Source organism: Opisthocomus hoazin, chromosome 9 (genome assembly GCF_030867145.1).
Source record: "Opisthocomus hoazin isolate bOpiHoa1 chromosome 9, bOpiHoa1.hap1, whole genome shotgun sequence".
Classification (NCBI taxonomy): Eukaryota; Metazoa; Chordata; class Aves; order Opisthocomiformes; family Opisthocomidae; genus Opisthocomus; species Opisthocomus hoazin.
The window spans coordinates 26,742,138-26,759,228 of NC_134422.1; the positions used below are offsets into that span (position 1 = coordinate 26,742,138).

General features: G+C 38.4%; 1 protein-coding gene across 1 annotated transcript in view; it reads left to right on the forward strand.

The window, feature by feature from the left end:
* Positions 1-17,091, forward strand: part of LOC104329019 (oxysterol-binding protein-related protein 6) — a 136,267-nt gene that overhangs the window by 56,382 nt on the left and 62,794 nt on the right. The window contains 4 exon segments of the mRNA XM_075429951.1: positions 9,272-9,367; positions 12,640-12,765; positions 16,116-16,169; positions 16,893-17,006. Coding sequence (XP_075286066.1) covers positions 9,272-9,367; positions 12,640-12,765; positions 16,116-16,169; positions 16,893-17,006 — 390 coding nt within the window.

Consider the following 17,091-nt stretch of genomic DNA (forward strand, 5'->3'; position numbering starts at 1 on the left):
GCTGTACCTTTCCTGGCAACTCAATGGGAAGTAGCAGAGCAGTGGCAATGGGAAGGCTCATGGCAGGAGCAGCTGTGGTGGCAGCAGCTATGGGTTTTCAGCCACTACTGCTTTTCCCTTGGTAGGCTAGGTTGGCCATCACGTACACAGATCATCTTGCCTGCTGGAAATGAAAGTCCTTTGGAAGAGTGTCTTTTTCATTGTCTTATTTCATTTAGCATTTTTGGTGCTTTGTCTGGGAGACTGAGAGCAATTAGGTGTGTGAGAGTTGGTGAAGGGATAGGAGGGAGTGTTCATGCTCATGTAGTTTAATTTTTTTTGTTTTAGTACCTTGAGATACCTGAAACTCAACTTCCTCTTTGTTTATGACCAGTTACAATCAGTGACACAGCATCAAGGAAGCTTTTGTGGCTTCATTATAGATTTCTGCCTCGTAAACAATGACAAGGTAACCAACTGGCACTTTTACCATGCCCGCCTATCTGTTCAGTGTGCCTTAGACAGTGTTGCTCATACAAGGTTGTAATATAACAGAACGTAATATATTCCATGTTGACGAGAAGTCTGAGGACATCTATATCCCTTCTTTATTCTTAAATTGAGTAGCAACCTGCACGCTCGCTCGCTGCTGACAGCCTGATGTGTCACCTGTGAAAAAATTCTTGATGGTTACCTGTAAATTTCACTTGTTTCTATCTCTTCATGACTTTAAAAGAAAGCAAGGCAAGGATGGACAGTTGTCTAGTAGTTAAGGTACAGGCGTGAGAACATGGAGCCTTATTCCTAGCTTTGCTCTGTGGCAAAGCATAGACTTAAGAGCATTTTTACTTCTCAGTTGTTTGTAAGAATTATTTCAATAATAATTATTAATCTCTTTGAGAGTTTCAAACTGAAGATGCTACTAAATGCCAAGTACTGTTATTACAGTGATGTAATTCTCTTTTGCTCTCTTTGCTAATTAACTCTCTTTACATAATGCAGCTGAAGCAGCATTAGAGCAGGAAGTGTTAAATAAGTGCTTTAAAGGCAACAGCTCACTGGAGCAAGGAAATGTTCTGAGGGAGCCAAAGAATGAAGGGACAAAATTTTTAACAAAAACATGCAATTATTCTTTAAATTGGGTAGTTCCTGCTACTCGAACAAGATATTTTTTTTGATAATTCTATGTCTTTAATAGAGTCTGAAAATGTTCCTTAGGTTCAGGAGGTAGTGGGTCTTACTTTGGTATCTGAATTCTGAAACAACGAATAGAGTAACTTAAGAAGCTGGAGGACACCCAAGTGAATGTTACATAAAGTTCAATGCCATAGCACTTGTCTTAAATGAAATCGTAAATCTCAGGCCTGTTAGATTCCTTTTTCATCACTCAGGTGGAAAACAGTGAACTACTCATGAGTAAACATCTACATGTGGCACAATTGGACGTTCCGAAGAAGGCAAAGACTTTCAAAGTGAAGCTCTCTGGACTACGGATTTGTCCAGGGACAGGGTAGGAACCCATGTAAGTGAGACTCAGAGGGAACTGGTGCAGATTGACCCCAGGGGTGATGCAGGCCCTCCTGAGCACTGATGCTGATGGGCGCATTGGAAATATGAGGCATTCCTGCTCCGGCACTGGGAATCCTTGGGGGCAGGGCTGCTGGCACACCTTGGCGGCCACGCATGCCCAGGAGCCCAGTTCAGGCTGGGTGCATCAGGCTTGCTGTCTGTATGTTGTGAAGCCAGCCCGCAGGCATGCAGCAGATGTCCCTCATCTTATTGCCTGTATTTCTGCCTAGAATTTACACAACAGATACATGGCAACCAGAAGAAGTATGTGTGTGCATGTGCACAGGATGGGCCCTCTCCGACCAATAGATATTTGTATCATGAGTGCCCCTGCCCTTCGTAATATCTATTGTGACTTGGAGACAAGATCTCCAAGAGTACAATCCTGGAGATTAATAGAGGGAGATGCTAGAAAAAATGGGCTGGAACAGTCAAGGAGAGACAGGTAGCCTGATCTATAAGGCAAGCCAGCACAATGTGTGAAAGACCTGTGAGGAAAAAAAAGACTGCAGCAGGCTTGGTTTGGTTCTTGACAGTGATAGTGTGCGTGCCAAGCTGTCCCATGGGGCCGTGTGTACACGTTCTCTGAGCTTCATAAACATTGCTGTCTGAGTTGTCTTACTTCTAGGAGTGCTTTAGAGACTGTGTGGAGAATGCTGAAGTTCAGATATGTGCAATGAAGAAAGACTTCTTTTTTTAAATTGTGTCAGTTCATTAAGAAATGGTACATGTAGCTATCTTCTATTACAAAACCTGGGAAATTGCTCACATAAAATTTTAATTATCCAAGCAAATTAGGACAGATAATTTAAAGTGGTGTTTTCAGAACATGGTCACTCTTTCATTCCTCCTGTCTAATTTTTTCCCCTTTACCATGCATGCACGTCCATACCTACATGAGCATGTCTCACTTTTCTTGAGGATATAAAATATAAGGCGAGCTTGTATGTTTAAAAAAAATGAATATTCATACAATTCAAGTGTCCTCAAACATTGATTGATATTATCATAATATGCACTTGTTTTCCAACTGCAACTTGATCCAAAATTGGCTTTCTGGGATCAGTGAGGAATGTATGTGTACATACACACACATACAAGTTCAGAGGGAAGAAGTGTAACACTTCTGAAGTGCCATTTAGGATTTCTTGGAAATAGGAGGGGGGGAGGGTAGAAAAAGAAGCATGATTTTCTTTTAATTTTCTCAGTGGAGAGAAAAGACGCAAAAGTGAAAAGAAGAGGGAGGGTGATGGCAGATATGATATGAAGGCTTCTGTTTTCAAGAAACTCATGCATGATTGGGATTATCCACATTCAAGACATACAAATGTATTAGGCAGAATAAATGTGTGCGTTAGTAAAGCTATTTATTGTTCTGACATCTCTCTTTTTCTGTTTTTATTAAATACTTTATCCTGGAATTAAAAATGAAGCTGTTACATCCAAACTTTATTTTCCCCCAGTAGAATAAGATTTCATGTAAAAAAAAAAAGTTCTGATTAAAAATTTTTCAAACCTCTTTTTCCCGAGCCTGTATATTTTTGTACAGCATATATTAAAGTTTAAAGGGTATTGAGAAAGTCTAAGTGGGTAAGGATGTGAAAGAGAGCCCCGGACAGGAAGGGCTTCCCTTTTTTGAATCTACGCACTTTTTTAGGTGTGTGTCCAACTTTTTGGCCTATGATCTGTGTTAACTTAGACTCTCTTGCAACCATTTATTAAAGTGAAAACTGCATATATTTCCTGAAGAAGGCCATTCAACATGTCTAGAATGCTTTCATTAGTTAGCAAATTAACATATCAAGGAATGGTTTTCTTTTGTGTATACTTTTTTTTTATACTATATCTGCACTAATAAAATTAATTGCTAGCCTGAGAGTATTTAGTGAAATATCAATCCTTTTAATTGTGATTATTCAATATTCATGAAAAAGCTTTGTCTCATTAGCAAATATTTGAATTTTGTCTGAAAAATATTGTGAATTTATCTGTTTGCTCTGTTTTGAGATAAGCATGTCAAAATCTAAAGTTTCAAAGGAGAAGATGGTCATTAAAAACTCAGACTGCAACTTGGAAGTCATTCCAAACCATTGCTCTGGCAAAGAGAAGATTGCTGTTACAATGATAGCTCATTTCTGCCTTATCCAGTTGTGCTAATACTTCCCTCTAAGAAGCTCTTTAGAGGAGCAAGAGCTTATTTCTCTTCAAAGTGTGCAAAAAAAGTACCTTGAAAAGCAAAGGCTTCTTTGCTTCCAGAGCCTAAAAGCATTGATGTGAAGTACTACGTACAATGCAGAGCTGGAATTCCAGAAAGGGCTGATGGAGATCTCCTGAGCTAACAAATCCTTGACATTTCTGTAACACAAGAAGTGTTTATTTTGCATATCCCAGGAAAGAAGTAGAGACATACATACCTGTATGTTATTAATATGCTGCAGAACTGCTGCTTAGATATACTTCTCTTTGAGTAAAAAGGTTACAAAGAGAAAACATTGTTCTGAAACACATTTCTGTACAAGATGAGCATGTGCTGCAAGAAGAAAAAAAAGATTGACTACATGTGCTGTTCACAAAGTATTATTACTTCGTCTGTTAGTTGATAGCCCAGCTTGTTGAAAACGGCTATGGAGCAGTATCAATAGGAGAGACTGAAGATGAGAATACGACCATGGTTGCTTCATACAAAGAAAAAAAATGTGCTAGAAGAAAGCAAGGAGAAATACATTGATGGAGCCATGGTTGTTTTGCTTTGTAGTAGCCCTTTTCTCTCAGTGATATTCAAGACTCTATTCCAAAATCAACAGAAGGAAAGCCAGAGCTGACAGAAGCAGCCTAAGAGAAAAGCAAATTTCAAGGTTATTCCATTTGAAGATAATACTGCAGATTAACTCAGCATATATCACAGCTCTATTTAAAAGGTAGTAAAAAGTGGTATGTCTGCAGTCAAATCTGTATGTACCTTATTACTGCTGCTGTATTTCAGGTAACTGGAGAATACTATGTTTTTAGTTGAAAGTGATTAAGCTTTGCTCTTCATACTAAACAGAATTCAGATAACAACACAGGTCTGTGCAGGGGTAGCTATGTTGCAAAAAGAATGCCAATGAATAGTAGATAATAAAAGATGCACTAGTTGGTTCTTCAAATTGAAAAAAATTCAACACAAACATTCAAGAGAGAAAAGCTCTATTTTAAATTACTGTTGTAGAATAGTGTATGTATAGGCCCCATAGTTATGGGTGCTGAACACTGTTGAATGCTGCGAGCAAACAAAATGACCCACCAATTCTTTTTCATTAATTGTTAGTCATGTTGTGCGCATTTCTGAACTAAAGGCAGTGTGAGTCCAATGTGAGTGATAAATTCCTCACCAGCTTGTTCTTTTCTTGAAAATGAATAAATTATAAATTAGAGAGAACTCATTGTGTTAAATGTAATTAATTCCATTAAGTAAGTAAGCAACAAAGCAGAAAGGGAGGTGTGAGTGCCAGACTTGCCCTTCACTGGATTTCCTATCTCTGCTTACACCGTCTGTCTTTTCTTTCCTTGCCTTCACTTTGAGAACAGTTCAATGTCTTTTCTTTTAATGGAAGTCAGATTCAGTTAAGAAGCGTTAGGGTCTGCAGCCTCTGGCCTGGTGGAGACCAGATGCTCCATGTGCTAGCATTTGTTCTGGTGGATGAGGTGAATGGGTCACTGAACTCCTAACTGAGAAGTGAAGCTGGCAAACTGTATAGAAAGATATTATAAAGTACATTTTCCATTCTTGCTCTCCAGAGAAGATGGGAATATGAAACATCATTGTATGATTATTCTCTCCGTCAGATTCCTTCTTCCTCACATGGCTTTGGGAAACAACATGAAAAAAATGCAGGGCGGAGTCAGCATTTGTGTTCCCCACGTGTAGGCCTGTTCGGGGCATTTTGGGGCAAATGTGCGTGCACATACATTATATAAGTTCTGAATAATCTCAAAACTGAAGGAAGGATTGTAGTCATGAGTAAGATTTAGCAATGGGATTACAGAGCAATTTCAGTTAAATTTACAATCTTGTTGAATTAATTACCAAGAGCACACAGAATTTGATGGTGCTGGTGTTTTTCTCCAGGACAAGCCAGCTATAGCGCATGGGTAATCCTGAAGCATGAGGGAAGTCTGGAATGGAGCAATGCAGAAGTCGGTTTTGTCTGCCTGTGTTCTTGGGAGGAGAGCAGGGAGAGTACCAGGCTGATTGATACATCTGGGTTAACGGATTATTCATTTTTCTGTTTGTATTAATAAAACCCAGAAGCTGTATTGATCTCCTCTTTCTTCCTTTTCTTCTCATCAGCCTTTTTTAACTCCTTCCTTTACCAGCTCTATTTTTTCTTGTTAAAACAAAAAAAACATATGAAAACTTCAAGATCTAAATAATTTTTATTTCTGTAATAACAGATAACTGACCTCCTGCATTATGAAAACAACTGCTTTTCAAAATGTCAAATAATTGTGTAATTTCTAGCTGTAATTTTGCAGAAAAAGAAATGCATTAATGGAAAACATTTTGCACCAAGTAATGTCTCTTAAGATTGTGCTAGAGACGTGTCATAAATTTAAAGAAATTATTTTGTGCAATGGTGTTCATGACAGAAAAGAATTGGAAAGCGGACATTTACAGACAAGAAGACAACACTTCTTGAACTAAGGAATGTAAAGAAGGCAATTTTATTTTAAAAGTGTTCATTTTCTTATTTCCAAACAAATAGTTAAACAAGTCAGAATTCATTAAAGTGCTGTTAGCTAATAATGTATTTCTCAACTGAAGTGGAACTGTAATGACTGAGGGCTGCTTAAAAAAAAAAAAAAAAAGACAAAACCCCCTTGCCTTAAAATCACGCGATTGAAAATATCACTGGAAATCTGGCAAGCCAAGAGCTGTTGGGTTACTCCACTCTAAATATTGTACAAAAATGAAAGTGCGGTTATGTAACAACAAACGGCACCGGCTGCTACATACGAGACCTTCAGAACATCTGTGTTGGGCAGTGCTCCATCTCAAGATGGAGGGATTCCTGCCTGCCAGACAAAACTGGCAAGAAAGTTGGGAATCATCCTGATTATGCTAATCGAGCAACATTTTAATCTTTCTTGGAGGCACAGATTTAGGTTTTCTTGTATATTGTTTAAATGTGATACTGTGTGCATAAGTAGCATTTCATCTATTCAATGAGAAAACTTTAGTGTAGTTTATTATTAGTAACTTTGTGGTGCTCAGCTCAAACAAGCGTATTAAATAATTTGATATGTAGTGTAGGAACTTGTGCTACATAAATACAAATGTATTTCTCATCTGGATAGTAACAGACATTGAGCTAATAATGAGATCAGCCTTTCTTTGATAAACTAGAAGATTTCAAAGCATTGATGACAAAGCTTTGGCTGGTTGGCCCTGTGCAATGTGGCAGGTGACATAATACTGCTGCTTTTCCATGTTCTTTAGTGTAAAATTAAAGGTAACTGAAAAATAAATGCTGATTATTGTTGCATGGTGGCAGGGATGTTTATTAATCTCCACTGCCAACAGAGACAATCCCCATATTTTCCTATTCTCATTCACAGTTGCAAACTGAAAGAGAACAATGAAGGTTTGCGTGTTGCCCTGCAGCAAAATGTGGTCTGTGTTACATATGCATTTATATGAATATCTGTGTTTATTTTAATATATTTTGGTTATGGTCTTTATTTACTTAGATATCTGTATAAACAGTAATATTTACTCTGCTGTTTGTGTGTATTTTTGTATTCCCTGACTGTTTCTCCTGCCACTTGTACCTGTGTAATCTCTTCTTCAGTGACTATAAAGAAGCTTAATTGTGAACAAAATTTAATTGTCATTTTCAGTAGAGAAAAACTTGCCCTTCTGAAATGGTAATTGCAACTGCAAGTTTGTAATTGTGCTACATGTCCTGGAAATGAAATAGTTTTATTTCATGCTAAAGAGAGACCACTGACACGTTGTGGTAGAATTCTTACCAAATAATAATATGAGATGTAGCAAAATTTCTCTGGAGAATGAAATACAAATCCAAGCAGGCAAAATGTGGTTGTTTTCTACTGTAGCAAAAATGCTTTTTCTTTTATGAAATAGGAGCACCAGTACAGGCTTGGGGCGGACCTGCTGGAGAGCAGCTCTGTGGAGACCTGGATGTGCTGGTGGATGACAGGTTAACCATGAGCCAGCAGTGTGCCCTGGTTGCCAAGAAGGCCAATGGAATCCTGGGGTGCATTAAGAGGATTGTGGCCAGTAGGTCGAGAGAGGTTCTCCTTCCCCTCTACTCTGCCCTAGTGAGGCCCCATCTGGAGTACTGCGTCCAGCTCTGGGCTCCCCAGTTCAAGAAAGATGAGGAGCTACTGGAGAGAGTCCAGCGGAGGGCTAGGAGGATGAGGGGACTGGAGCATCTGTCCATCCAGCTCTGGGCTCCCCAGTTCAAGAAAGATGAGGAGCTACTGGAGAGAGTCCAGCGGAGGGCTACGAGGATGATGAGGGGACTGGAGCATCTGTCCTATGAGGAAAGTCTGAGGGAGCTGGGCTTGTTCAGCCTGGAGAAGGCTGAGAGGGGACCTTATAAATGCCTATAAATATCTCAAGGGTGGTTGTCAGGAGGATGGGGCCAGACTCTTTTGCGTGGTGCCCAGTGACAGGACAAGGGGCAATGGGCACAAACTGAAGCAGAGGAAGTTCCATCTGAACATGAGGAAGAACTTGTTCACTCTGAGGGTGACGGAGCCCTGGAACAAGTTGCCCAGGAAAGGCCATGGATTCTCCTTCTCTGGAGATATTCAGGACCCACCTGGACAAGGTCCTGTGCAGCCTGCTGTAGGTGACCCTGCTTCGGCAGGGGGTTTGGACTAGATGACCCACAGAGGTCCCTTCCAACCCCTACCATTCTGTGCTTCTGTAGGAGTTAAATGTTTCTAGAAAATGGGAAGACATTTTTAGATGTCTTTTAAGAATAGCAGTTCTTCAGGACTAGTTGTGACATTATGTATTTCATTTTTGTACCATGCTTTGAAGATACAAAATTTTATAGTATTGTCATATGTAAAACCAGCTGTAATGGTTTAAGCTCATTGTGTTCCATAAATGTTCACCAGCAAGCCTGTCAGCTGAGACCCAGTAATTGCTCTTGTGAACACCTGTAATCTATTAAAAGTACTCACGTAATGAGTTACTTCACCTCAGCTGAGAAGCCAATAATAAAATGCTAACGTGATAATGAGTGGGTTAGAGGCAGTAATATCTTATGTGCAATAGTTTGCCTCATATGTGAATGTAGGACAGGGCTGACTGCAGGGGATGTATACTCAGTGTCTTGTATCTTAGCAGAAAACCTAATAGGTCTGGCTAGGAGCACTTTGCATCTCTGTAGGTGAGAACTGCATTACTTGCCTTTCCTGGCTTTTCTTAGTTCCCAGTCATTTCTAGGCTGAGCAGAGTAATTAGTTGAAAAAACAATTAAAAAAAAGAAAGAGAGGAAGGGAAAAGAGGTGTATTGCTTCGGAAGACAAACTGTTTGTGCAGTTAGATTATGCATGGGTAGTACTTTGTACGTTTTGAGCCATGATATTGATATTTTATGTAAAGGAGTGTGGTGATTGGTCATTCATTACTCAATGTGTATTTTAAAAACTAACAAAAGTAGCATTGAATGATGAGTTGTTTTTTGGTTTTTTTTTTTTAAAGAGTGTTCAAATTTTGGAGCGGAAGGCTTCTTCAGGAAGCACAGACCCTTCTTTAAGCAAGCAGTTCCTTGAAAGTGACCCTATCTCTCTATCCAAGGTAAGCAAAAGCATAGGCTGTGGTGTGGGTGAGGTGTTTCCCTCTGTAGTTACAAAGTAGTTTGACTAACAGCTTTGGGGTATCGTTTTGTATGATTCTACCGTGGAGTATATTGTGAAGCTGCCCTGGAGCTGTTCCCCAGCTGAGGTGTCAGAGGGGGCAGTGATCTTTAGTATTTTATATTAACAAAATTAAGGATTTGGATGGTGGTGATGGCCTGGGGTTTTTTTTTTACACATGGATGGCCCCCAGGAACAAGTTTTACAATCTCAGAGTATGGGGCTAGAAGGGACTTTGAGAAATGATCCAGTCCAATCCTCTTATTAAGGTAGACCGAATCATAATCAAGTCCAAAAGTGTTGCTAATGAATAATGAAATTACTTTAAAAAACATGTGCTAATGATATTCCTTAGTATGTCATTCCTTAGGGTAGTTTCTTAGTTCGAAATTTAGAATTTCTTTCTGAGGTGACCTTCCCTCAAGCAGAGAAATGGGTAGAACTGTAGCGGGGTAACACCACCAGTTCCTGAAAGGTGCAGCCTTGTGAGTGGTACTTTGCAGTCAACTTCTGCTTGGCTGAATTCCTCAGTTTGGGAGTAACTGATTCCAAAGAAGACTAATTCCATGTAAGGAAGGCTTCATTTTAACATACTTCATATGAAAAAGTAAGATTGTTACTGAAAATGTGAGAATGCTGTCATGGAATATTCAGTGGAAAAATCTGAAATTAAATGTCTGTAAGTTCTGGAACAGAACTGGTAAAACAAATTCAAAGGGAAACGTTCTGTTCATCCAGGGAAAATTAAATGGTTCATTCTGTTTTGTTTGGAAAAGAAATACTTTGCAGACAAAAAGACTATGTTCAGAAAGCTGGTGGTGGTGGCTGCCTTACTTCCAATACCTGGGGCATATGCAGACCCAGGGACTGTAAGTTGTGCTTGTGTTCCCCTGGTCCTGCTGCTTTGCGCGGGGCTGTTTCTCACATAATACAAAGGGAATCGCAGAAGGCTTAAAGTACCAATGCTGTGCTTGACAATCCTTATTGGATGAGGACCCTTTAAAGATACCACTTTCACTCTGGTTTTCCCTAGTTTCTGGCTGCTTTTGCAAAATATCCCTTGTGTTGGGCATATTTCATCACACCAAACCTGTGGGATGGGGCACAGTTAGGATTGTTAACGTGATTTTAAGAACAGCTTGTAGCACTGGTGCAGCAGAAGACGGGTATCCACATTGCACTGAATAATTGCTCATTTTGTCCTTCAATATCAGGCCTTTTGTTTAAATGAATAGCTATATGAGATTGTGTGATTTCTAGTTGAGAAGTAATCAATACTGATGTTATCTAATAGATAAAAGACTTATGCCTGCAGCTGATCTTCTAAAGGAGAAATCAATATGGTGAAGAATCAGTTGGCAGAGTTGCAGAGATTCTCTGCTTGCCCCAGGGGACTCATAGTTTAATTTGCCCCCCTCAAGTGCCAAGTGCTTCTTTGTAGGGAAGAAATCATGCATCTGTGTCTCCTTCAAACTAGTGGAAATAGACTATCCAAGCAAAACACAAGGAATTCAGAAAACTGTTTTTTGAGCATGGCATTTACAGGCACTGGGATAATTCCAGTTTGTAGTTATGCAGGGAAAACTAAACTCAATAAACATTTCTATTAAAATTTACTGCAGTATGTATTGTTTAGGATAGAGCTTTTCACCCTTCTCAAAATAACAAGATCTTATTAAAAATTGTAGATTTGAAATTTGCTGTTACTTTTGAAGTCCTATTTTTGTAATAGTGACATTAACGTTATGAGGGCTGTGTAACTTACTTGGAGGTGTTATGGAAGAATGACAGTGCTTGGCTTTGAACAGTTTCATGGGAAATGAAGGGGGCAATTATTTTTTCCCTTTAAATGTTTGGCGCTGTATGACCTCCTTCCTCTCTCAATAATTTCTTGTAGCATTGCTGGGAGTTGTAGCAGATAAGCTGAGAAAATGCAAGCTTACAACTTTGTAGGGTATGATTAGTAAAATAAGGTCTCAATGAGCAGACAATAGGAGCTATTTAAATAGGTACAGAATTTTGTTGGTTACCGTAGTAGCAAGAGGACAGAAATAAAGGCATGACTGATTTTTCTCTTGAAAAATATTGTTCTTTAGCTGTTCATTATGGTATATTATAAGTCTGGCTTGAGTTGTACAAGTCGTCATGCATAGGAAGTGCTATGTACAAGAAACATGCTTTAATTGGTTCCCTGAAAGGCATGCAGCTGGTTGTATCTGAAATTGTACAATTCCTATTCTTTTCTCTAGAGACAAAATTAGTTAGCTTTCCTGTAAATTTCTTTTAATACATTGAAAATGAATGCAGGAAAATTTAAAAAAGGTTAGTTTCCTTTTGCAGATTTCTAAAGGCACAATGAGCCTGTGAAACTGTCATAAAATGCCATTGAAGACAAGAGCTGGCTGCATTCAAAACAGACAAAACGCAATCTCTTCTGCTTGTTTTCCTGATTTTAAGGGAAAATTGAAATATCCAGAATCAATGTACCTTGTAATTTAAAGATAAGAAAATTTACAATTTTTTATGATCTGGGAATACCACAAAGGGCACTGTTAATATATGCCCATCTATTTAACAGTACAGTTTCTTCCTCATTTCATCTCATGGTCCCATCTTTTTTTAGAGCAGGAATAATGTGAGTAAAGATATAATTTTAACATGCAGATTCTTTCCATACCCCACTTGCAAAATCTCTTCAGTCCTTTTAGTTCTTACAGTGCAATGCTGATTTGTGGGGTGCCTTCTGGGCAGACTTAACAGGCGGTCAGAGCCACCTGCACTTTGACACCATTACCTTCAGTAGCAGCTCTGACTTGCTTACACTTAGCTCAACCACGATTTGATCCTGTTTTCATGTATTTAGGTGTATTTATTTCATTGGGACGCAGTTGTTGTGAACAGCATGTCCAGACCCACCCTCAGACTGTTGTTCAGTTACAGTGTCAGACTTTTTTAAAAGCTTCAACTTCCGTTTAGTTACCTGGTCTGGTAAGGGTTAGACTTGCAAAAATGTTCCTATTCAGTAGTTTTAAATGAGACACAGACATACGTAATACAGTGACCATGTAGTTTGGTACCTAAATAGTCTGATTTAAAAGCCTAGCCCTCCTTTACACTTTCTCTTGCACTGGAGAATTTGTGCTACATACAAGTGCAATTTTTCATCATGTGTGTGCACAGTTAATTAATCAATGGTTTTTCATACTTTTTCAGCAGGAACCTGACAGCTGGGAAATCATAGAGGGTCTGAAAATAGGCCAGACCAATGTCCAGAAGCCAGATAAACATGAAGGTTTCATGCTGAAAAAGAGAAAATGGCCTTTAAAAGGTTGGCACAAGGTAAATGTCTTGTAAAACAGTCAAAAGATTCTTACTTCATTTTATGAGTTGGCATTTTTTGTCCAGAGGAAATTAGAATGTCAAATAAATGCCCAGGATTTTGGTGTATGACTTTTTCTTCAAATTGTGTAAAGACTTAGCTGCACACACAGCATATTGGCTTCCAAATTGCAGTGCCTGCTGCCTAATGTTGTATTCAAAATCCAGGCAAAAGTTGTAAATAATGCAGCAGATGCCTTTTGGTTTGAGGGTTAATCAATATCCCATTTGTTCTTTCCAGTATATATCATAATAAAATTTAACCGTGTACAGTAAGATTGCATTGAGTTTACATTACAGTATACAGGACTTCGTGACAGCAGAGGAGAGCTGATAGGCTTTTGCATGGACCCAGGGTGTTTGTAGGGGAGAGCATTCCCCTTTGGGCATGCTGACGGGGCAGATTTGCTCAGCTTTGTCCCTGAATTTTCTTTGTCTTCCTGATTGCAGTCTTTGATGTGGGCTTGCAGTGGGACTGTGCACTTTTGCCATTAGATGTCTCAATTCAAAAAAAATCCAAAACAACCCAAAACTCAACTCCAAATCTCCTATTTCTATTTAATTAATTTGGATACATTCCTCCATGCATAATTGTACATTGTTAGCCTTAAACCTGGTGTTCATAAAGTCTTTTGTCTGTATTTTATACCATAATAATTAAATTTTCCCTCTCTTTTAGTGACAAGATGTGTGGTATTGACTCTTACCCGTCTTTTTGTAGCTGGGGGTACTTGAAGCAAGATAATTTTTTAGGACAAAATATGCTTTACTCGAAAGGATAGTGAAACCATTTGTTTTACATAGTGTTTTTTTTTCTGGGAAAGCATGAACTTTGGGCTTTTTTGTTAAATGTTTTGGGACTTACTCAAGTTTGAATCCAAATGCAGTCCAAACTGGTATAAATTAAACCTTTTTCTAAGTTTTCTATTCTTTCTGAATGTTATACTGACTTACACATATGCCTGCCCCTCTTTTTTGTGCATGCCTATCTACCTTAGATTTTTTGGGTTTTGTTTTACTTAACTAGGGTTTGTAGTTTCAGCAACCAAATACATATGCACTACTGGAATTTATTTTAGGAGAATTAAAGGATTTCGACTGACATACCTGAAATGCGGAAAGAAAAGAAAAGGAGAGCTGATTTAAAAAAAACCCAAACAACAACAAACAAGCACGCCAAAGAACCCTCCAACAAATGACCCCCACCCCCAAAAAAACCCCAAAGTAATGAATCAGACATATAGGAATATATGGAATCAAACCACTGTTTCCAATCCTTTTAAATACATTGTGTTAATGTGTTGTTTCTTGGACAAGTGTCTTTTTTGGTAAGGAACTTTATAGGAGGGCAAGGGGAGTCCAACTTTCACAGTTCCGTAAAGGAGATCACTACGGATAATGTGTGTTTCATGCTGAATTTAGAGTGATTACCTGTGTAAATAGTTTTTAATGTAATGAAGAGCTGCACAGTTCAGCATCCCCCTCTACTCTGCCTTAGATTTCACCTAAGGATCTATGCTGAATTTATGTTTAGAAACTGTGGATTTTTTAATAAGTTTCTTTTCAACTGCTACCTCGATATCCTACAGTTTCTGTAACAATATTTTGTGCTGAGAGCCCAGTGAGGAATTCCAGACACTACTGTTCTGCTAGCAAAGCCATAGCATTCTCTATCTATTGAACATTGCGTGTCGTATTCTGACAATTCTGAATGTACTTTAGTAGTATGCCAGGTATAATGTGTACAACTTGGAGAGCAATTTATCGTTTTCTGAAGTACAGCATGCTTTGGAATGAAATATGAGGAAAGGTAATTTGTGTGTGGAACTTTGAGAGGCAGAGCAATATGAAATGAATATCTTGTTCTTTGAAGTCCATTAAATGACCATACATAGTTTAAAAAAAACAAAACAAAAAGAAACAAACAAAACCCCAAAAAACCCAGAATCAAAAAACCCTCCTGTTGTTTTGACATCTTATTCAAGAAGTTGTGTCTCCAGGAAAGCATTGTTTTCTCGCCCTGTGTGAGATATTGGTACCATCTGTTGTGCGACTGACATAATTTCCAGAACCATCTTCAGGGGGTATTTTCTGCCATCTAACTACTGGCCTTGCTTGTAGTATCAGTTTAACACGTTCACGTCATGAAAACATTGTCCTTCCCTTCCATGTCAGACAGCTTAGAGAGTCTAGGATAATATTTTGCTGTGTTCTAGATTTTTAACGTAGGTTAGTGCTTCAGGTTAGACTCTAAAAATATGAATTAGTTTCTATTAATTAGCATGTTTTTAAAGTTAGTGGTGGTAAATACAAGTTAGCGAATCTCATTTAAGACTAGGTTTTCTGCTAGGCTGTATCTTCATGCTGTGTGCCAAAGTCTATGCTGTCTTGTCCACAATGCAGCTGGAGTGGTCTAATACACACAAGCTAGGGCAACTTTAATTGCAGGAGAAACACGTTGTGAATAGGGGATTCTGCTCTCTGCTGTAAATAGGAGTCACTCAGCAAAATAAAAATGTAGCAGTGGCACAGACAGGCTTCATCAGGTTAGCCTAGCCCTGGTAACTACGTCAACAAAGATACAGTGGCTCACACGATATCAATGACTAACACCCAAAACATAAGCCCTCCCATGACCTGGCTGTGTTGTTGGGAATGCTGTAATATTTACGCTTGTACTAATACCTGTATTAGCTAGATTACAGCTAGAAAAGGTATAAACAGCATGAATTACAATCTTATCTTTACCTCACTGTGGAGAGGTCTGCAAGTGTTGGATGGCAGAGCAGTGTCTCACAGCCTGCATTTTTTTCCCAGCTGGAGATCAAGAAGGCCACAAGAACGTCCACATGTGGGTCTTCCTTTTGGGATGTAGATCTTGCACTAGGAAAAACTTTGCAGTTTCTGGGTAGGGAAGGTAGGGTGTTAATTTGAAATGTGACCAGCTTCTGTGGGAAGAAAAACAGGAAGAAAATGAAGAAACAAACATAACTGTTTCAGCCTACAATGTCTGTCTTAAAGAGCTTATTGAATTAGGTAGTAAACTGAAAAAATACCATTCATTATCGAGGTTTGTGAAGTTAAATCTAGAACATAATGTTGAAAAAAGAGAATCTAGTTTTTCTGGCTTAGAAGATAATTGTTGTCATAAAACAAGCAAGAAAGTTATTCAATGCTATATTTGTCCTCTCTTTCCAACCCACAAACATTCCTTAATTGCTACAGAGTAATATTTTTTTTTTGCAGGTGAATTAGTGTACATAGTTTAAATTACATCTGCTCATTAAGAAAGATTTTTTTATTTATTTCAGAGGTTTTTTGTCCTGGATAATGGAATGTTGAAATATTCAAAGTCACCAATTGATGTAAGTAAAGTTCAAGACTATTTTAAAATTTGTATTTGAATTAAGCCTGCCAGGGTTATTAAAACTCATACTTACTCTAGGTGTATTTATGACAGCACACACATGAAAGTTGTTGATGGATTCAGAAAGATGTGTATGATGCGCATGGAAAGCATGTAAGGTTTTGGTTGAGTTCTGTTCTCAAGAATTCTGCCTTTTCTTACTTATGTGAAAATAAAACCTACATTACTTAGTTTATTTAATGAAGGTGCTTGAGAGATTAGCCTATGTATTTTTTTTTTTGTTTTTCAGTTTTTATGTCAGTCAGAGCTGGTTATTCTGAGATATGTGGATAGAACAGAGAAGTGATTACAATGTACTTAAGAGATATAAAGGATAGCATTAAATTAGTTCGATCTGATACCAATAACTATCAAGCGGTAGCAGCAGGGAGCCGAGTACTGTCTAATTTTCTTTGCTTCTCACTTACCCGTAGCTGTATATTGGTGTGAACCAACACACTAACTTTGGAGCTGGCTCTGCACCAAGCACTTTTTGTGAGATACTTTCTCTGTCTAGAAATATAGTAAGTGGTTAGTCTGACTACAGGTTTTATTTTTAATAAGGCTTTATATTAAAACGTTCATAAAATGGGGAAACCATTTCAGCACCAGATATTTTTCTGTTAAACATAGTGAAGAAGTGCATGATTCTACCAATTTCTTACCCTGCTTTTGATTTTAGATACAGAAGGGCAAAGTCCATGGGAGCATTGATGTTGGTTTATCAGTTATGTCTATAAAAAAGAAGGCTCGTAGAATAGATCTTGACACAGAAGAACACATCTATCATCTGAAGGTAAAAAGTGGTGCAAATACTTATTCTCTTTTCATCTGCAGTGGAAATAAATAAAACTGTAAAAGATGTGCAGGTAAGTAGTGTT